The following is a 22,742-nucleotide window of genomic DNA, read 5'->3' on the forward strand; positions in this document are numbered from 1 at the left end:
TTCACCTCACCACCCACACATACCCTATGTGTAAAGCAGATCCAAGGCCACCTAGGTCCAGAACAAGTAACCCAGGTTCGGGATACGAAGGTAAACAATTGGAATCCCAACGGGTGTCTCTTTGTTTGTTAAGGAAACGTAATTCCATTTTTTTAATTATAATGATAAGTTTAGCAAAATTACTCCGAGTGATACTGCTTCAATGAATGTATGTTACCGACATGTATTAACATACTGATTCGAAAAGGAGTTTCTTGCTTCGAAGCGGGGTATAAGGGATTTATTCAGCCTCTCAGAAATCCACATGCAGCCTGTCTTGCTCGCGGCGTGGTATAAGAGATTTATTCTCCCGCTGAGAAATATATTTCCATCCAAGTCGGGAAACACGGTATTTTATCAAACGGAGGTATGACAAATGTATTTGTAGCCTGTCAACACAGGACATGTTGGTTGGTTGGTTTGTTGTTTTACGCCGCGATCAGCAATAGTCTAGCTATATGACGGCGGTCTGTAAATAATCGAGTGTTTACGGACAATCCAGTGATTAATAGCCTGACCATAAATCCACGCAATTGGGATCGATGACATGAATCAACCAAGTCAGCGAGGCCTGACCACCCGATCCCGTTAGTCGCCTTTTACGACAAGCATAGTCACCTTTTACGGCAAGCATGGGTTGCTGAAGACCTATTCTACCCCGGATCTTCACGGGTCACACAGGACATGAATATCCATATACGTACACCGTACACAACAGGAGCGATACGATTCATTAATTTGGCACAGTCATATAAGCCAGAATATATGACAAGGATATGATGTGTCATTTTACCAAGAGGGAGATGTTGATCCTCTGATAACAGTATGTTATGGTGATGTTATCAGGGATGTCCAATAAAAGTCCTCAATATTGACATACAATGATTTATTGCTTGCTGGGCATGTTTGAAAAAATGAATGAAATGTGTTGTGAAGGGATATTTAAGTGTTCAGCTCCTCATTTTATAGAAAACATCCTATCTATAACATCTCTCCTTCCTACAACACATTATGGTGATTCCCCACGGGTAAATTATTGATGTTATGAAAACATAATTCTTTTTTCTTCTTTCATATTTGGATCGGTATTGCTAATTGTACATTGAGCAATACTCGTACTAAGTTACATTCAGGACTGACGTAGTTTAATGAGTGTGATGGTTTCCGCTTTTGGGTAGTTGCTGAATAAATGGAATAAACATTTTTATCAATCTCCATCTAAGATAACATAGTGTGGGAAGAGTTTGAGAACTGTTTGTATGTCTATCAACCTGTTTACTGGTACGTTGAAATATAGATGAAGTGACATGGTTGAGTGAATTAATCAGTGAATTTCCATTTACGCCAGTTTTAGCCATGAACTTCACAAGAAAAATCGGTCGCTTTAACCACACTCCCGCTTTTAATCAGGTAAGCCAGCCATTGCTTGCAGGGTACAAGCAGACATTGATTGTGGCTATGTCATCTCAGATATAGATCTCTTAAGTTAAACATCCAAACATAATTAACATGAACGGATAATGGCATAGTATGCACAGATTAACTACTTATTTAAAAAAATAAATGACACAGGTTAACTTATATTACAAAGATCAAAATGAACAGACGTTTGTCATGAATAGCATATACCCAGGTCATGAATGCAACTTGTTCATGGCTAACTTGATCAGTAAGACATGATCTTATTTGAAGTTAAGTTGACAGACTTACGCATAGATTGATGCTTTGTTGACTTGCTTTAAGAAATCTCGGCAACTTATGCCTGACAAGGTGGTGGATTCGAATCCTAGATAATGCCTATTCCTACACTCTGGTAACTCTGCGTGTAAAATATTAGACGCAAATTGTTCCAGGACTGTGATTTGTTAACGAGAAAATGAATGATCTCTTGGGATGGTTCCGCACATGTTAACGGAAAATCAGTTTAAATATGAACGAACTTGAAACAAAAACTTCAGAAAACAGCAGAAAATATGATAAGGCTATTCACATATCCACCAAATATATAACAACTTATCAGATTGCTGTGTCATCATTATGCACTGTCATATCCTTCGTTTTGTTAATAGAGGCATAGAGCTCATTGATTTGACTTCTATTTTCCTCGGGAACAATGTGCTGTACGACTACACCTAGGTCATTCTTAGGATTGTCTGTGGATGTTTTTGCCATCGATAACTCGTGTGATCCATCCTTCGTTAGGGAACTTGATCTGGTGTCAGCATTGTTGACGAAGTCCCCTGCGCACGCATAACCTCCTGCATCTATTACAGTTATGTTCTTTGATCCACTTGGAGCATCATTCAGCTCCACGGTAGCATAAGCTGAACTTCCGGGCGTCCCTACAGTTATGTACGGAGGGGAAGAAGGCTTAAGTGATGGCTGTGGTTTTATTTGAGTTACCTGTTTTCTTTTGATGAGAAACACGATGAGGACGACGATGATGAGAAACACTATCGCACCAACAACGCAGGCAGCAATAACTGGAGTGGAGGCTGTGGCTAGGACATCACTTGTTTTGATTTCTGCAATGTTATAAAGGCGTTTAAGTCATAGTTAGATACTCTTCCTTAAATAACAGAACACAAGTTGCATTTGTTAAAAACAGACACAAAGCCAAACTGCATGGGCATACTGTCGCCTTGACTAATGACCGTAACAGCATGTTAACATGGAGAATGAAAATCCCGCGTGTTGGCGACTGTTAGACGTCAGATTACAATACCCTTAATCGCTTTCTATTTCTCTTGTACGGGGTATAAATCACCGCTACCCAGCCGCCGCCATATGCAGGAATTGGGGCACGGGTCCATCTCATGCAGGTTGCGCGTTTTGTTTGGATTGAACTGTCATTTCTATAGCATACACAACGAATACATTGACAATATGCGAGTACTCGCACAACAGTAGTGTTTACCGGAACACCAAAGTAGACATTGACGATATACTGATGTAGACAATGTAACGTTCGTGTTTTAATTATATGTCCCTGTCGTATAACCATTGACATTTTGACATGGATTGAAATCAAACTACCCCAGTGAAGATCCGGTTTCGAATTGCTCTTTAGCAACCCATTCGTGTGGTGAGTGGCCACTGGTCAGGCTCACTGACTTGGTTGTTGTGTGCCATCTTTTTCCAGTTGTGTAGATCGATGTTGTCAATCACTTAACTGTTTGGCAAGATACGATTATTTACAGACTGTCGCGATATAACTAGAATATTGCTGGGTGCAGTGTTAAACAGCAGACAAACAAACATAATCACATCCCCAACATCAAAGTTATTAAGAAACACTGTGTACTCTGGGGAGACACTGGGATAATGTTAAGTGGACAACCGACCAACAGGCAAATAAACACCACTAAATACTGATACATAGTTTGTCCAGTATTTATTCAGTCTAGAACACTGGAAGTAGTTTACCACTTCAGACAAACCAGTTGGTATGGTGTTTGTCAGTCCATTGGTATTCGGACATTAATATTATATATATGTATGCACATTTGTAAAAGAAAAACAGATGTGGAGTTACAACACTGGCAATAAAACGACAAAATCCTTTCCATAATCAAATTAAATATAATAAAAGTTCAATGAACGATTCCGATTATATTAAAAACATGTGGTTATGAATCACAAATATATCGTGATGATACCAGGTGCTTGTGAGTCATACACAGAAAACATCTAGACGTAATAGCCGTTCATATCTCAGCCAAGTCGAAAATCAAGAAATACTTACTCTCACGGAGATCCGTTATGCCATCGCAGGTCAGATTCCAGTGTCTGTGTTGACAGTTGAATATCAGCCTCACACCACCCAGGTGTGTTTCGGTCACATTAAACGTTTGTGCTGCACGATCAAAACCAGCCTCGGCATCACTGCCATCCAGTAATTGTTGGACGTTCCCTGTCTGTAGAGTGAAGTGGGATGCTACAGGACAGTTGTAGCCAATAATGTCCACTGAGAGAGTCAGCTCTTCATTCAGGTCAAGTCTGTCAGTGTCCTTGTCACTTGATATGCTGCAGGTTGGAGTCTCTGAAATCAGATGTAACTATCCGTCAGATGGTGGAAAGGTCGATGTCAGAAATGAATATGTTATTATATACATTTGAGTGGTGTGCAACGAGGACAATTTCACAATAGCTGTTGTTATAAAGACAGCATTCACATTTATAAAGAAGACACGTCTTGAAAGAAACTGACTTCAACTGACTCGAAATAGGCTTCATCAATTCGTTACATTGTGCTATAGCTGTAAGTGTGGAGATGATCTGTACCATTTTCAGCCTGCTAAGACGATTATTTGGGTTTTTAAATCACGTAAAATACTTACTGAGTTCCGTCACGCCATCGCAAGTTGTATTCCGCTGTTTGGTGTGACAGCTGAATATCAAGCCTACAATTCCGAGGTGGGATTTCGTCACATTGAGGGTCACTGCAGTGATGTTGTCAGTGACATTAGCTACATGTTCAGCTCCCAGCAGTAGTGTTGACACGTTCCCAGTCTGTAGTGAGAAGTTAAAAGCTGCAGAACAGAAGTAGTCCCGTATGTCCACTGTGAGTGACAGCTCCTGATACAGGGCAAGTACATCTGTGTCCTCAGTACTGTTAATGCTGCACGTTGGTGTCTCTGAAACAATAAATTACTCTTTGAATAAGAACATGTTAAAACCCGAAATAGTTCGCTGAAATCGATTTGACCGATATCATTATAATTGCATACATTGCATAGCCAAATGATAGATACAGGTACATCAGCTTTGTGCTCTGTACTTTCTTCATATTAGTTGTACCGTCGATTTTCATGAGTGGTATTTGCAAGTTATGTAGTTATTGCCATTATTTCTTTGGGCGTTGGACATTGTCACACAAACAATTCAAAACAAATATGTCGTTGACTGTTAAATACTAACGGATTAAAGTAGCTGCGCTTCAGATAAAGTTCAATAAAAATAAAACTGTTTTTTTAATTGAATTATTTCATCTCACCATACATATTCATGATGACATTAAAAACCTGATTTACAATTTGCACGTGCGCAATTTAGATGTGTACGTGTTTAGTTGGGAAATGTTTCTCACACAAGCGGTTCCTGAATGTGAACACAATTATTGTTTAGCTATCAGTTGCTAATAAAGCACTATTGTTTAACATTTTATAACACTAAGCAATACAACGGTTTGCTAAACAGGCAACACTCATAACTTGTCATGGGCTGATCGCCCGCATGTGACGTCATATCATTAAGACAACCATTTTGGCGCATCTACGGAATCTATACGCATTAACAGCTCGGAAAATTCATGCGTTGAAAGCAGTCACTGTCATGCACACCTAGCCTCATTTACAATTTGCAAGTTCATGTACGGCGCTCAATTTAGATATTTACTTGTTTGGTTGGTGCATGTTTCTGACACAAGTGGTTCTTGAATGTTAGCTTATCTACCAGATGCTAATAAAAACACTTTTCTTTACCACGGCTTGCTAAAAAGGCAACGTTTACATTATTCTTAAAGGCAATTTGAAAGGCATGTGCTCCCGGAACGAAATCGCTCAAGATGATGTTCTACCCTATGTGCAAATGCTGGGATGTAACGTCTAACTGCAGCAGAAAATGCCCGCCCACAGGTTGCACGTATTGTAACATAGTTTTCGAGGCAGCTGTACTGCTATGTTAAGTTAAGTCAGTTCGGCCAAACTTTGAACAATCGAGGGGATATTAAGGAATTTGACATGTCCCACTCATATGAGAGGATAGTGTCCTACATACAGTTCTTACTGAACTGTTTCGGACAGATGTGTTTGAAGTTACATACAAATATGTAAAAAGGTAGACATGTCTTGGGCTATTGCAAAATACTTTTGCATTTCCGGACACGGATAAATTTTGTTTAGAACAGAATGTTTTCCTCTGGAATGGTTGATTTTCAACCTTCGACAGTACTGTAAAATGCATGGTTTAATAAAATAACTAACAACAGCTCGAAACCCACAGACAATGCGTATATGACCGATCCTCCCAAGTGGCAATAATGCAAGTTTATCACTATACTCAGTGGAAAAACCTACTTTGTCAAATATATCATTAAATAAACAGTGAAAGCGACATAGAATAAAAACAGACTAAAATCAGAGTCATTTATTAAATATATTGCTGCAAGTGTTGCATGATGAAGGATTGTATTGTCATACTGGATATATACATATTTTATATATTATTTGTCATAAAGACATTTTTATCTATAATTTAATTTTTTTTTATTTCAAGAAGTCAACATCAGCATTACACTTACTTGTAATGACAACATCGCAGGATGCAAGAGGACCATTTGGAATATCAGCACATGTCCACTGTCCTGCGTGATGTGGTTCAACGGTCAGTATACGGAGGCTACTGTGGGTTTGGTTGATGATACTTGCATTATATCCTCCTATAGGTGTACACAACTGTAATGATGCTATACACTGTGGACCAGGAGTTGAACGTGGACCAGTGTATTGAAGAGCGGTGTAAGGTGTCGACGTCGAACAATTCATCAGAGCAGATTCCTCGATGTAGGATACGTCAGGGCAGATAAACTCTGGTGTGGTGTCTGCAACAGAAGGATGAGTTGCCGAATGTCATACTTGTCCATCACCACATCGCGCATTATTTGACTCATTTCCGGAGTTAATATGTGTCACATGTTTAAGTATAAAAACTTGCGTGACAAATATATGTATATTGTGTTGGAGTGCACAGCGAGGTGATAAACACACCGTGCTTTCAGTGAAGAGACACTTTTTTTCTGTAAATATTAGCTTCCGCGATGACACCGTCGTCTACATAGGATGTTTCAAACAGATGTAGGTATAGTGATTTGGTACCTCTGATTGAGCAATCAGAATCATGTTTTCAAGCTCATTAATGACCTCCATTCATGGACATGATAAAGCCTACGAATATATTATATCTTAAGTATGAATTTCAGACACTGAGAAACTCACAGTAGTTTAAACTCGTGCTGCTCATGATAAAGAATAATTTTAAGGTTCCAAGGCCAATCGACAGCTTCATCTGTTAACAAAGACAAAAACAAGACAATATTATTCAGTAAAGGCATTTATATATCATGTTACCTTCTTATGCTGAGTATATGTGTGAAAAGAGAACATATCGTTGCCACGCAAACATTGCTCTGAAACATATCATTGTGGTCGCATTTTCTTGAAACCGCCAAGCATTTACATAATGCTGATATTCGAATTCTCATGCCCCTGAAAACGGTAGCTTCATGCATACATTTGTCATACTAAGTTACATTTCAAAGAGGGCTGCTAAAAAGGGGTCTACTTACAGTAAGTCGTGTCATTATTTCAAAGATGACAGATTACTTGTCTTGTGTTACGACTGACATCAGAGGACGGCTTCCGATACTGTGACGGAAATAATAAAGCAAACGCTGTGGAAAGGAACTTTCATCCAAATGTGCTTTTGATAAACATTAATCAGTGGATTTTACAGATACCAAACACTGGCATACTTTCTATTTACACTTTATAGTCAGTTGGCAAAGGGGTGAAAAACAAGATTTTCGTTCCCACATTTTCCTGTATACCTTAAACCTTTTCTATTGCATAAAGGAGGTATCTGTACACAATTTTCATTGGGTAGTAAGCTTGCAAGTGTGTGCAGGAATTTTCAGGGGATCAAAATTGCATAAATTGAAGGAAAAATGCATAATTTAACAAAATTGGCTGTAACATTTTTATTAAGTCATTAAACTATCCAAATTATGTCTTTGATTACAGGTAATATGTTCGGTTATCTGAATTTGGCAAACATTTTGTTTCATTTAACTGTTCTTCTGATTCTCAGTCGAAACATTGGTAAAAATCATGTTTTTTTACTTCATTTTCAAATCTTGTGAGTAGGTAAAACACTAATTCCATTGAATTGGGACAATAAAACCACTATAACTGGGTGTTAAAATCTGCCTTAACCATTGTACTATCCTATGCAAAGAACAAAATGAAAATATATGACATAGGGGTTGAGATATTGTATACAATGTTACCCCACCCCCCAAAAAACAAATTCGACGAAAATTGCTTTTGAGATATGGTGGTAGATGATGTTGCTGTAGTGGATGAGTGGGGTAATTGCAACAATGCTTAAAAACACCAAAATAGTAAACTCATAAAGAAAAATGATGTTTCAAGTTTTTCCGTGAGCAGTTATGGTGGCCATCTTGAATTTCAAGATGGCCGCCATTTTTACCTGTTTTCAAAATCAAGATCTTATATAGTTCTTCAACATGGTCATGTAATATATCATATGAAAGCTTTTTTCATTGTCTTTTCAATGATATACAATATTAACTGACTTCTGTGGTAAACTGATCCCCAACAATGAAAAAAGGAAATATTGAAAGCTAATTTCTCGCGACTTTACCCAAATTTAGATTTAAATTTAAATGGACATCGTTTCACTCAAAATTGTAGATATACTACACTTTTGTCTGAGCATTTCACTTGTTTATAATATTAGTGAAGAAACAAACATGAGAATACTTCTAGTATTATGAAGCATTAAAAGTAAAATGTAAAATAAAGTCATCTCTAGTCACCGTCAGAGTCCATCTCATCTGGAGAGGTAGTTAAGTTGTTTCTGTTTAGGCATGACATAGCACAACTGCATCCAAGGGAACATCCCATGATGTTCTTGGCGCAACTACTCCTGGATGAGGAGCATCTGCCTGTTGTGCATTTACAGGTGAGCAATTCTAGACACAGTGCTGGCATTCGTTTCTGGGTCATTGGGATGGGTTCTCAGTGGACGACTTCCTATACCCTTCTGGTGGTGGAATGTCAGCCTTTCCTTTGGGTGCAGAACACCACGCGATGCACTGGTGCTGACATCTGAGTAGAAGTTGTGTGGTGGGAGTTCCTCTAGGTCTCCAACTCTGTGGAACATGTCAGCTGTAAGTGTATTAATGCTAGTTGCAGTCGATGCTGGATTGTACACTTTGAGGACAACTATTTCTGTCTTTTTCATGTTGAAGGCACCAGTTTCTTCTGTTGGTTGCAACAAATATGGTTGTGCGATAAATATGTTCCAGGTCCACAACCTGTGACCGCATGGAATGATGGTAGAGCTGCTACAACATCTGAGAGAATGATACATTGATGTACATCATCAACTGATATGCACCCATTCATATCTGAGCAGAAAACCGATGTTTATTATGTTTCAACTGTACTAACACATCAGTGCCTCGGCTGTGAATGACACTTTGGTCGTATCCAATGCAGGAGGCATCCATGACATTGATCACCATTCGCGTATCTGCCTCTTTATGTGTTGACAGTAGATTTGGCATTGCTTCAGATTGATATATGGAAGATACTGCTGTATCTGGGCTGCTTAATCCACCTGCAATGATGACGATTCGATGATTATGATGGAGATGCTGTGCCTGTGTGTGCAATTCTGTGGTAAAGAATTGTATCAAATTTTGCTTGTTCATTTCAATAAAACTGAACAATGTAGTCAGCAGAAGGATGTCTCATTAATCTATTATTCTTCGAATTTTCTTTGATCGATCACCTCTTTTTGTCCGAGTTGCAGATTTTACTGACTTTGCAACATATTGGTCAAAGACATCATCTATTTAAGTACAAGTTTCACTGAAGTTCTTCAGCACATTCCAATTGAAAACATTAGCCAAATCTCCAAAGGTCCTAGCTTTGCTTGGTTTTCCTATAGCCTGTACAAGAGCCATGCCAGAAATAACAATGCATGTTGTGTCATCAGTTGATGGTAACATGAGAATCTGCAAGCAAATGTGATAATGCAGCTTTGTTGTACAAAGTAGACCATCTGGTGTTGCCAGGGAAGGTGGGGTCTGGGACAGCTCATGTGTTAAAAGATGTGGTACGTTTACTTCCCTTCCACTGTGGGTGGCATTCAGCAACCTTCTGAAAAGTTTTCTTCCTTGCTTAAAGGTATTGGTTTGAGTTGACTGTTATTGATACCTGCATGGTGTACAGTGCGGAACATGTACTGTTGGACGTATTTTGTGATATTTTGTCATGAATACTCTCAGCATTATCCACCAATCGATTGTCAATGAACTCTTACAAAAGCTTCTCACCTCGATTCATACCATGATGATGTAATATCTTCCTTAGATCAATCTGCAGCAATACCAAATCTACTATAAGCACATGAAGAGGCAGATACACGAATGATGATGCATGTCATGGATGCCTCCTGCAATGTATACGACCACGTTGTCGTTCACAACCGTGACACTGATGTGCTAAGATATAGATGGGTGCAGGGACTGCAAAGGACCCTCTATTCATACAAGTTGATGATGTACGTCAATCTCTCACTCCAGATGTTGTAGCAGCTCTACCAGCATTCCATGCGGTCATGGTTGTGACACAACAAGCCAGTTCAGTGGTTATGGCAAAAAGCCGACCTAGAACATATTTATCGCACAACCATAATTGTTGCAACCAAAAGAAGAAACTGGTGCCTTCAACATGAAAAAGACAGAAACAGTTGTCCTCAAAGTGTACAATCCAGTACAAGTGCTGCAACTAGCATTAATACACTTACAGCTGACATGTTCCACAGGGTTGGAGACCTAGAGGAACTCCCAACACACAACCTCTACTCATATGTCAGCACCAGTGCATCGCGTGGTGTTCTGCACCCAAAGGAAAGGCTGACATTCCACCAGCAGAAGGGTATAGGTGGACGTCCACTGAGAACCCATCCCAATGACCCAGAAACGAATGCCAGCACTGTGTCTAGAATTCCCACCTGTAAATGCACAACAGGCAGATGCTCCTCATCCAGGTGTAGCTGCGCCAAGAACATCGTGGGATGTTCCCTTGGATGCAGTTGTGCTATGTCATGCTTAAACAGAAACAACTAAACTACCTCTCCAGATGAGATGGACTCAGACGGTGACTAGAGGTGACATTATTTCACAGCCCTTGACTCTGTGATGTAATTTTTAATGCTTCATAATACTAGAAGTATTCTCATGTTTTTTTCACTCAAACGATAAACTAGTGAAATGCTCAGACAAAAGTGTAGTATATCTACAATTTTGACTGAAACGATGTCCATCTTATTGAAATACACCTTTGGAGGTTGATTGGTGTTTCTAGAGAAATTAGCTTTCGATATATCATTTGTTGTATTATTGGGGGATAAGATTACCACAGAAGTCAGTGAATAAGGTACATCATTGAACAGACAATGTAAAAAAGCTTTCATATGACATATTACATAACCATTCTGAAGAACTAAAGTGCAGTATATCTTCAATTTTGAGTGAAAATATGTCCATTTTAATTTAAATCTAAATTTGGGTATGGGTTGAAGTCGCGAGAGAAATTAGATTTCAATATTTCCTTATTTCATTGTTGGGGATCAATTTACCACAGGAGTCAGTGAATATTGTATATCATTGAAAAGACAATGTAAAAAGCTTTCATATGATATATTACATGACCATGTTGAAGAACTATATAAGATCTTGATTTTGAAAACAGGTAAAAATGGCGGCCATCTTGAAATTCAAGATGGCCACCATAACTGCTCACGGAAAAACTTGAAACATCATTTTTCTTTATGAGTTTACTATTTTGGTGTTTTTAAGCATTTTTGCAATTATCCCACTCATCCACTACAGCAACATCATCTACCACCATATCTCAATAAGCAATTTTCGTCAAATTTGTTTTTTGGGGGGTGGGGTAACATTGTACACAATATCTCAACCCCTATGTAAAATATTTTCATTTTGTTTTTTGTATAGAATAGTACAATGGTTAAGGCAGATTTTAATACCCAGTTATAGTGGTTTTATTGTCCCAATTCAATGAAATTAGTGTTTTACCTACTCACAAGATTTGAAAATGAAGTAAAAAAACATGATTTTTACCAATGTTTCGACTGAGAATTAGAATAACAGTTAAATGAAACAAAATGTTTGCCAAATTCAGATAACCGAACATATAACCTGTAATCAAAGACATAATTTGGATAGTTTAATGACTTAATAAAAATGTTACAGCCAATTTTGTCAAATTATGCATTTTTCCTTCAATTTATGCAATTTTGATCCCCTGAAAATTCCTGCACACACTTGCAAGCTTACTACCCAATGAAAATTGTGTACAGATACCTCCTTTATGCAATAGAAAAGGTTTAAGGTATACAGGAAAATGTGGGAACGAAAATCTAAACTAAGCCTCTTTTCTGCTGGTGGCCAACTGACTATTACAACGAGAAACACATTCTGACATTATTCATACAAGTCTTACCTGCTAGGTGTAAATGATCCAAGCTATACATGCCAGCTGAGATGATATGCTACAACGATAATGCCTCCAATATTGTGTCATGAAAACGCTGTAGTTAACTGTAACCAGCAAAATGAACCATGTTACGTATCCTAATCAGGTTATTCACATGTGCCGATTCGAAGTGTGCTATTTCCTCTCAGGAAGGTTACATGCGCATGTCCGTCAACGGCAAACCATGTCTAAACGTCATAAGCGAAAAGCTGGCACATGAAAAAGGATGTTACTGAGTATTATCCAAGGGAGATAATCGTGTTTACACATTTATACTCTATGCGACTGAAACAAATAGACCAATTTTGAAAGGCTGTCACATTCGAATAATTTCATTCCACGATAATCAAAGGACAAATACGTATTGCACAATCTGGACACATTCAGGGATATCTTGAACCCATTATATTATGTATATTATCTCTCAAAGTACAAGGCAAGCTTTATATTTAACAAACATCACAACACGATTCTGTGTATTATGAGTGACTCGCCATCAATATTGGATCTACACTTAAAAGACGTACATGAAGTTTTTCGAGTTTTCTTCACTATGCAACTGTTTGTCATGATATACACGACCGATACTTTGGTTGATTGTCGTAGACATTATTATGGGATTGCCTAAAAGTCGGGCCGGGCCGGGCCAAGACGGGCCAGAGTTTGTTGTGCTAATTACTCCATTTTTGGCGGCCATACCTACATATTATTGATGCGAGATGCACACATGGCATTATTGAACAATCACAACCAAAAACGTGTACCATAGTGATTCGGAGTAAATCGCTCGAAAACCAGAAAGTAGAGTTGTGTGTAAGCGTCGCTGATCTAGGTTACATGTAACAGAACAATCGTTTAACGAAATAGGATTTGAAACGTATCAAATACTTCTACCTATCGTGATACACATATCCATCTATCGACATAGCGTTTTCATGTATAGGTTAGTACTATATCTAAGTAAATACCAGCTAATAATGTCACAGTTCATCGTATTTAAAGCAGACACGTTGGTTAAAGTAGACCTCTTCTCCCCATACTCTCAACAGTCTCACAAGTGTTCGGTCCGGCTTGGCGCGAGCTGTCAAAATCAGCTTTAAACACACAGATGTATCATCAGATGTATTTACATCTATAGATTAGAATTATATCTACCTATATACCACTTTATAGTGTCTCAGATCGCGCTATTTAAAGAAAACAAGGTGCTCAAAGTGAAGACCTTTTTCCTCTACATTCTCAACATAGTCTCTCTCAGGAGTGTTTGGCTTGTGTTTGGTCCGACTTTGCCGACTTTAAAAACACAGATGTATCATCAAATATATTTATATGCTGGATTACTGCATATAAGAAATGCAGGTTAATATTATATAATATTTATTGTATATAAGGAATATCTAGTGTTTTATCCATAGTTTATATTTGACTAGATTGTAAAAGTGTATATGTGGTATGTCTAGTCATAGTTATAATATCTTAGTAATAAAGTATATCAGTTGTGTAATGCTACTGAATAGTTATTTGCATCACAGTATTATACTACTTAGTTACAACTAATTCTGTGTTGTATATTTAGGTCTCACTATACATGCATGTCGCTGCTGTGGGAAGGGACAGACACCCCCGGTGTCACCCACAGGATATATATGATATGTTTATTTGTGCGAATATCTGTAAGCAATATTTAATATTATATTAGAATAAGTACACTGTAACTATGTAAATCATATTCATGGCTACGAAGCGCCTCCTGTAATATATGATTATGTTATATGCATTAAGTAAGTTCATAGATACAGAATATAATATATATACTGTTGTAACATCTAGTATGCATAAATGTCTTCTAGTTATTCCATAATTCATCTGTGAGACATCTTTTCAGTTGGCATTTATAGTAAAGTTGATTGAGCCTGTATACATTATCATCTGTTATAACTTATTGTGGGTTATATAATCATGTGTAACATGGTGAAAATCTTGTCCGTATATCATCGCCATTTGACTGTCGAGGACAAAAATACATACTTCACAACCCGCGGATTGTGTTTGCTGAATGTTCCATCTACTGCGCTATACCCCTCTGCAACATGTGTCTGTGCCTATGAAAACATAATGATTGTCTTTTTAGATCACAGACACCTTCATATGGAATAAGTCGTTTTTAATTGAAAGAAACGCGGGAAAAGATTATTCCAAATAATTAGATACTGTCAGATTGCGTAGACGGGGCAAAACATAAAAGTTGTTGGTTTCTAATTGTGACACTGTTAGTACAATGTATTTACTACATGTCATTCCACTTCTTGTGTTACAACAAACGCAACCCTCTTAACACAACAAGCAGCTATTAGTTATTACTCTATTTATAATCCCAAATTAAGTGAGAACATGTTTTTGACTTTCCCATTCACGAGATTAATATAAGCTTTTATACATTGTTTGATCTCATTGTAGTGTACGTTTTGTAGCTATTTGGCTGAATAAATTGTAACTTAAACTGTCTATTCCCACAACAGATAAAGTGTGTCGAACTTTTGGCATGTGTATATGGTGCCATAAGCTATGATCTTTCGTCAAAAGTTTTTTTCGGAATTTGTACGAAAGGTAAAAAAATAAATTCAAGACTCTCATGTTCATATTTATTGCAATGTGAATTTTGAACGTGTTAAACTTTCGCAATTATCAGGTCTTTGACAGGCATTAAGAAGCGATACACATAAGGACGAGAATATATGAATGTCAACTTCTTTATTATGAGGAACACAACATTTCGGAGTATAAGACTACTCCTTCATCAGGTGAATGAATAACTTACTTTCGTACTTACTTTGGAGATTTAACGTGCGCTTTCCGACTGATGCGTATTTCGCACACGGGCCCGGCCAGGCCAGGCCATTTAATGTGTTTCCGGAAGGGGCGAAAGTGGTGTGAGCAACCCAAGAGGGGGCTTTAGGGGTTGCTTATATAGAATTGGGGAATTTTGAGATTTGGAATAGATTACTTAACTTAGGTGAATGAATGCAATGAGGCAGAGAGCAAATATATGTACATGTAAGGACAACAAAATTAATAAGATAACAAAAGTTGGAAAATAACAAAGGGTACAAGCTAACAAAGGAAGCCAACAGATGATTGGCGCTGATAAGCAATAGACAATGGAAGCCAACACTTAATGTTATCATAGCTAAGTAATTGGTAATTGACATTGGGCAAATGGAGGGATGTGGTTGAAAGGGTGGGGTGGGTAGGGGGGAATTGGCACTGATAGGTGTACGAATGGACATAGCAAAGGGCAAATTGAAGCTAGCTAGGCAATTAGCCCCGACAAAGATCAAAGCATAACATCCCAAGCACGAGGCACATAGGTTCCCTGGTCACGGTTCATGGCTGAACAACGGTTTAGATGACAACAAATTATAAAAGGTTCGTCCGACTTGTTTTACTTGACCGGAAAAGTACTGTTTTGGGTGTAAATAATGTCAAAGATATTTATGTTTGCACAGAGTTGTGGTATTCCTTTCCGGAGTCACCGCAGGAGTTCGGAATTGGTGGCACCATGGTCAGGACTAGAACACCTTTCTGAATCTAACCTTTTGGATCGACTAACGTAGGTTGGACACACTGAATTCATGTCAAATGACATAGTGAGAAAGGACTTTATCGCGGATGATGGGCTACATCAAGGACCAGCAGGCATAAGACCTGATCCTGCTCTTTCTGACAGCCAGGGCCAAGTCGGACCGAACACTTCTGATAGAGACTGAGACTATGTTGAGAATGTAGAGACAAAAGGCCTTCCTTCACTTTGAACACCTTGTGTTCTTTAAATACCGCGATCTGAGACACTATAAAGGGGTATATAGGTAGCTTTTATACTAGTCTATAGATGTAAACCTGTTTGATGATACATATGTGAGGTTTAGGTTGATTTCAACAGCCCGGGCCAAGTCGGACCGAATACTTCTAATAGAGATTTTCTTAAGAAAATACAGTTAAAGTGTTTGACTTTAACGGACCAGTTTTCTTTCAATGCGATAAACTGTGACATTACAAAGTGGTATATGGGCAGATATAACACTAGTCTATTGATGTAAACACATTTGATGATACATCTCTGTGTCGATTTTAACAGCCCGGGCCAAGTCGGACCATACACAAGCCAAACACTTCTGAGAGAGACCATGTTGCGAATGTAGAGGGAAAAGGGCTTCACTTCAAGCACCTTGTTTTCTTTTAATACCGCGATCTATGACATGATAAAGTGGTATATAGGTAGATATAATACTTGTCTATAGATTACTGGGCCTCAACCTGCATGGTGTCAACATGTTGCATATGCTGCCGTATGAAGTTATAGTCACAACATATTTACTGTTTCGCAAATAACACATCAGCATATGTCTAAACTACACATAATAGTCATGGTGTTGTTTTAGATGGGCACACCGAACACGTCATTAAGCTGAATGTTCAATAATATCAACAATATGTTGCTTCAGATACGATATGGCGTATTTCTCAGACGCGGGGCGGATTTAGGCGAGTGTAATTTCTTGTTCCTTTCTATGGCTATGACAGTGTGATATAATTCAAAACATACAAAAATAATACATTTATATGAAACGGTAACAATAACTGGAAAACAGTCACAATTGAGATAATAGGTGAATAAGCCAATATTATTGATAACAATCAGTTACGTGTTCCCACGCATCGCTCCCATTGAGAAGTCCTTGTCGTGTGACAGCTTGCGCTACTCCCAAACTTCAACATTAACTTACTGTAGTCGTACTGCTTAGATATTGTTTTTTGAAAGTGGACTCTGGTCGTCATTATCCCATATTTATTTTCCCCTGGTGATTACTGGTTACAATAGTGCACAGTACCCCAAGCGGGTCTTCCAGCCTTGTTGTAATATGAGAGCTGTCAATATGTTATTGTTGTCTGTTTCCCTGTGTAAGCAACGGATCACGCCGTCAGGGCATGAGCTGACCGGAACTGGGGCAATCGAGATATTTATTCGGAAGTACACTTCGCTTGATAGGCAAATCATCTAGTTATGCTATAAATGTAAACTGATTGATGTCGTATTACGGTTGCAATGTAACCACATTACTGAAACAACAGTATTGCCACACATAGAAACATAGCTTTGTTATTGTTGTTTGTTAACGACACACTCAGCAACATTCCAGTTAAACTATAATCGAGACCATACCTTTAAGTGAGTGACATCATGAGCATCGATCTGAGCATTTGAGCTACGATGACATGCGTTAACCACGTCGTCGGCCTGATTCTGTTGGTCGGCTCTTGCAACAATCATGGGTTCTTTTTCTAATCCTGATCTTCACGGAAGCATGACATGTTCACTGGTCGTGTCACATTTACATATACCTTATCAGATAATACTTCTATTTAGTCAAATAAGATAAGCGATTTTCCTTGTTCCTGTTACTATTATTAGTGCTATGAATATCAACTGCACACCCACTTAACATTTCCTTTAAACTAACTGAATATGATTATTTTGTAATGTTGATACAACACAGAATTTTAAATCTGATCACGAAATTGTATATAATTTAAATCTTTCACTTTCTTATCTCTGCGCTTGGAACATTTGAAAATGTAATTATTGTCATGACACATGTCAGTAGCACAATGCTAATGCATTACATTTTGTATGCCAGCATTGTGATGAAATATCAGTGCAGCGATATCTCCGAGGATATTTAGCTCCAACCTTCACTTAACAGTTTTGGATGATGAAGTACTGACAATCCGTCTCATATGATCCAATGCAAACAAAACCCAACATATCTCAAATACTCTTTGTTGCATACATACTATGCCTAATTCTCAGGAAACGTGCTTCTGCAAATTATTCCCTATCTATTACAAAAAAACACTTTCGTGACTTACAGAACGGCTTTCCGTGTTAACATGTGAACTAAGTATGGAGCTTCAATGTTAACTATGAATTCCGTTTCCCAACAATGTTCATGGGTGAAGTGATGTTAATCTTGATAATATAAATTTGTAAACTTGATGATTGGTAGGAAGATAAGCGAACGCGTTTTAAGTTGTCCCACGTATTGCTAAACAATATTCAAAACATTTGCAATATATTACATGTTTGAACACGTGCTCGTCGGCTCTTTCGACAATCTCGAGAAACTTTCCGAATTGTTTACCTGAAAAAAATACTGGATGGTTACATAAGTCAAAATAGGCAATTGAATTGGACATCATTTTTGTTACTGATGAGACATATTTGGAAACGTCCTCCACATGTCTGCCATTAAACGTTTTGAAAGCTTTACTGAGGCATTGCATGTTGTAACCTTGATTAAAACAACTTCTGAGCAAGAGTCTACTAACACTCTTTGAATCTCAAAAGTTGCGAAATGTAGACACCAAGGGCTGGAGCTGCTGGGATATTGTTCGACAGAAAGGGAAAGTTGACTATTGGAAAGTTGAAGCCATCTCTCTTGTCATACAGTCTTGTGGAGATTGTTTTGTCACCCTGAATCTTTATGCAGAGATCTAAATATGAAACAGATTATGCGGTCTCACTGGTTTCCTTTATTTCTGGTTCTAGTTCAGGTGGGTATATCAGGGAGGATTTTATCAAGATCGCGTGAACCAATGAGATCTCAATATTCTGACATAGAGGTAAGATAAACAAAACATTGTCCCTTTTGACAAATCATTTTGAATATTAATTCTAAATTATGATACGGAACTCATGTGTTGCTTTTTTGTGCGATTTCTTTGCAATTGTTGTCATGTATTTCATTCGAGGATCAATTACCTTCCATGTTGGCAAATTAAATCATATGTTTTGGAATAAAATGTTGTGTAAAACTAGATACGCGTTTCTCTGCAGAATCCCATCACTTCACATGTTGGCAGTTTGTTCATATATTCTCAGATGTTCATAGATGTTTGAAGGCTGGACAGCATTTCTATCAAGGGCAAGATATTCTCCTCTCGGCTCAGGATGTAGGTAATGACCACCTGAAACAAATGTCAACAAGGCTCTAACCATACATTGGGACAACATGATTTTGAGAATATATTGATTCACTTGAATTAGAATTGAGAATGACCCAAACTTGATAAAGTGTGCACATGTGGAGAATATTCTGTTTTATGAAATATATGCTTAAACAAGAAACGCAAAACGGATATTTAAGGCCCTAAAAGCAACCTTAGCTGACTTAGAGGTGCAAAATGAAGAGGTTAAATGTGCTATAGTGTCAGTGACAAATTTCCCGGATCAAAATGATCACAACAAGGATATGCAAACCATTAGTCGAGAAACACGTACGATTTGGAACAACCCACCCGGTGCATTAACAAAAGGGCCATATAGCTGCACGCTTATCATACTAGCATACTTATCTCTTCCATGGGCAGGTCGCTTTCGATTCAACGGCGAACATACACGTTATTGACCTTCACCTTGGACTTTTCCCTTGTGACGATAACTGAGATGACTGCAGTCACCAAGTGTTCTCTTCATACTATTTTGGCTCAATACCTTGTACGGTTCCTCATATAAATTTATATTCCAACCTCACACAACAGTAGAGTTGAAGAGCAGAGGATGATGTGCATTTACATTATACAATCACGTGTTGCATAAGTTATGTGTCCTGTTCCTTGTTCCAATCATTTGTGAGGTCGAATAAAGATATTTCAAACCAGTATAACACTTACTCATTTATGATGGAGATCTAAAGACTAGAGTTTCAGAGTGAGAGCAAAATTCAACAAGATGCCAGCAGTACAGTGTCCAGTCCCATCATGAGACTTTGTAACAGAAGACCTTGCCTCTGTTGTGATAGCCTAACACCTAAATGCACATGCAATGGTCCACACCATGACCACGCATTCTAGTAGCTCAGCCAAAGTCGATAAAATAAAGCAACCAACTACATCCTCTGCTGCCTCAAACCAGGACTGGCCATACTTCATCTCTTGGTGGAAAGACTATATTGAGGCTACCAAGGTCACAGGAAAGGATCTTGTTGTGCAGCTACTGATATGCTGTGATGAAACATTGCACATAGATCTAACAATTTCCGCAGGTGGGCTCCTAACAAACAAACCCAAAAAGCAGTATTGAAAGCCATTCAAGTCCTTGCCATCAGAGAGGAGAATCCCGTGGTGCCGTGCCTTACGCTTCACAGTATGACCACGGAATGTGATGAAACTGTTCGTTCATTTGGTGCTAAGCTTTGGGGTCAAGCTGGAGTGTGCAAGTTTGTCATTCCATGCGAGGCTGTCACGATGAGGTTAACTACATTGAGGCTATTTTGCGTGCTGTGCTAAGACGTGGCCCGAATGACCCCGAAATCTGGTTTGTCCTCCTTGGTGACAAAATACCAAGCCATGACTCTTGAGCAGGCCTTCCAGTTTGTAGAAGCCAAAGAAGCGTAAGCGTTCAGCATCACAACTTTTTTTACTCTTAAGGTGCTGAAGCAGTCGGCAGCACTTACAGACTCAACTTCAGCTTTTTACTAATCTCACTGCAAAAGTTCTCTGGGAACAATATAAGCAACTGGACTTGAGACCAATCTTCACATTTAAACCAACATCAGCTTCCCTGGCCGTCATGGCTGACACTGGCTGTCAGAGATGTCCCACACGCATATTCGAAATGGGGTCTTATGAAAATTGTATATACTATATTTAATGCATTTCTGTTCAATATGAATTTTAATTTTCTCATTGAATTTATCCTTTTTATGTTGATTTCATTATATTATCTACGTCGCAGGACCATTTTCCGCTTGATGCAAACGTGAACCCCAAAAGTTTATGACTTTGAACATTTTTAACTCTACATTCATCAAAGAACAAGGTAATATGGTCTTATTCATCTTTTAAAGAAAATATAACTGCTTCTGTTTTATCTGGGTTGTATTTAGTTAACCAGCGTTTTGCCCAGTTACACAACTTGCTCAGATTTAAATTAAGAGTTGATTCAACAAGTTGATTGTCTTGTGAAGAAAAGCCGAGTGCCGTATCATCAGCAAAGAGTATCGTCATGCAATCTAATTCATCAGCAATGTCGTAAACAAATACAATGAATAACAAGCATGACATACTCACCTTCCCCGCCAATATGACATATCTGGTTGTGAGTAATGCATTTGCTCCTGTGAACTATGTTCACTGGGCCTTTTTGTAAATGGCCTAATTTCAGCAATGAAGAAAGTTATTACTGGTGTTGTTATTCCATCTGCAGTTTATGATAGAATATGTAACTGAATTTGTAATGAGTAAGGATGAGACATATGGACGAACAACTTCTTTATTACAATTAGGAGCGATGGTTTTGGTGTAGGTTCTAATATAGTTATCAAGGAAGTGAAGTAAAGAGTATGGTTGACAAGAATAAATAGTGTTTATACAGTTTAGTAGGTTTCAGATCAGTTGCACTGTTGTATTTGTAATGAGTTGTCTTTCTGCATTAAGTTAGTCAGTGAATGCAACAACTGTGTCCATGACACTTTTGGAGGAACATTCACTCAAGCAATGCAGAACTTACGAACAAAAAAGGAATTGTTTTCAATACTGTGAGATGACATTATGTGCCAAGTTTGGTGAAGAAGTATGGTACGGTTTTCAAGATCTGCTCCGGAAACGAGTTCTACCGCCATTTTCAGTCTAAATCAATGTCGTTACCACGTAACCTCAATTTTTTTTTTTTAAATCCCAAACTATCAAAAGGCAACAGTTCACCACTCGACCTTTCTATTTGCCAAGTTTGGTGAAAACATATGGTACGGTGTTCAAGATCCCTTCCGGAAACGAAATGTGACGGATGGACGACGGACGGCATCCATTACTATAGTCCCCTTCCACGTCGTGGCGGGGGATAAAGAGGGACCTAACACCGACCCCTGTGGAAAGCCAGCCTTCAAAATCCTTTGCTTGGATAGAGCCCCGCTTACAAACACTGATTGAGTACGATTGCTTATGTAACTAGACAGCCATTCAAGTAAATTCCCTTTCATACCATTCATTTCTAATTTGTACATAAACCCTCTATCCCAGACACGATCAAATGCTTTTGACACATCGGAAAAAAACATGCAATATTTTTCTCTATTATCTGAAGATATTCAAATTTGATTATTCAATTCAATTAATTGATGGACAGTGGAATGGCCTTTTTGAAAGCCCGTTATATTTTGTATAACAATTTATTGTCACGAAAGTAGTTATAAAGATGCTTAAATACAACTCTCTCAAACACTTTACCAATACAAGTAATGAGTGCTATTGGTCTGTAATTTGTCACAACTGAAT

The 22,742-nt window shown here is 38.2% G+C and overlaps 1 protein-coding gene across 7 annotated transcripts in view; it reads right to left on the minus strand.

The window, feature by feature from the left end:
- Window positions 1-22,742, minus strand: part of LOC125375939 — a 37,179-nt gene that overhangs the window by 4,747 nt on the left and 9,690 nt on the right. For 2 of the 7 annotated variants that reach the window (XM_048387003.1, XM_048387002.1), the window contains exons 6-7: window positions 3,785-4,081; window positions 2,443-2,564 (exon numbers count right to left, since the gene is read on the minus strand). In XM_048387003.1, the coding sequence (XP_048242960.1) occupies window positions 2,443-2,564; window positions 3,785-4,081 (419 nt within the window). Of the gene's footprint in view, window positions 1-610; window positions 2,565-3,784; window positions 4,082-4,379; window positions 4,677-6,340; window positions 6,641-7,034; window positions 7,105-7,384; window positions 7,464-12,377; window positions 13,583-17,631; window positions 19,437-22,742 lie in introns of those variants that run through there. The other 5 variants (XM_048386999.1, XM_048386997.1, XM_048387001.1 and 2 more) reach the window with 4 other exon arrangements.

The sequence above is a fragment of the Haliotis rufescens genome, unplaced genomic scaffold (genome assembly GCF_023055435.1).
Source record: "Haliotis rufescens isolate VD_foot unplaced genomic scaffold, xgHalRufe1.0.p SCAF_63, whole genome shotgun sequence".
Lineage (NCBI taxonomy): Eukaryota > Metazoa > Mollusca > Gastropoda > Lepetellida > Haliotidae > Haliotis > Haliotis rufescens.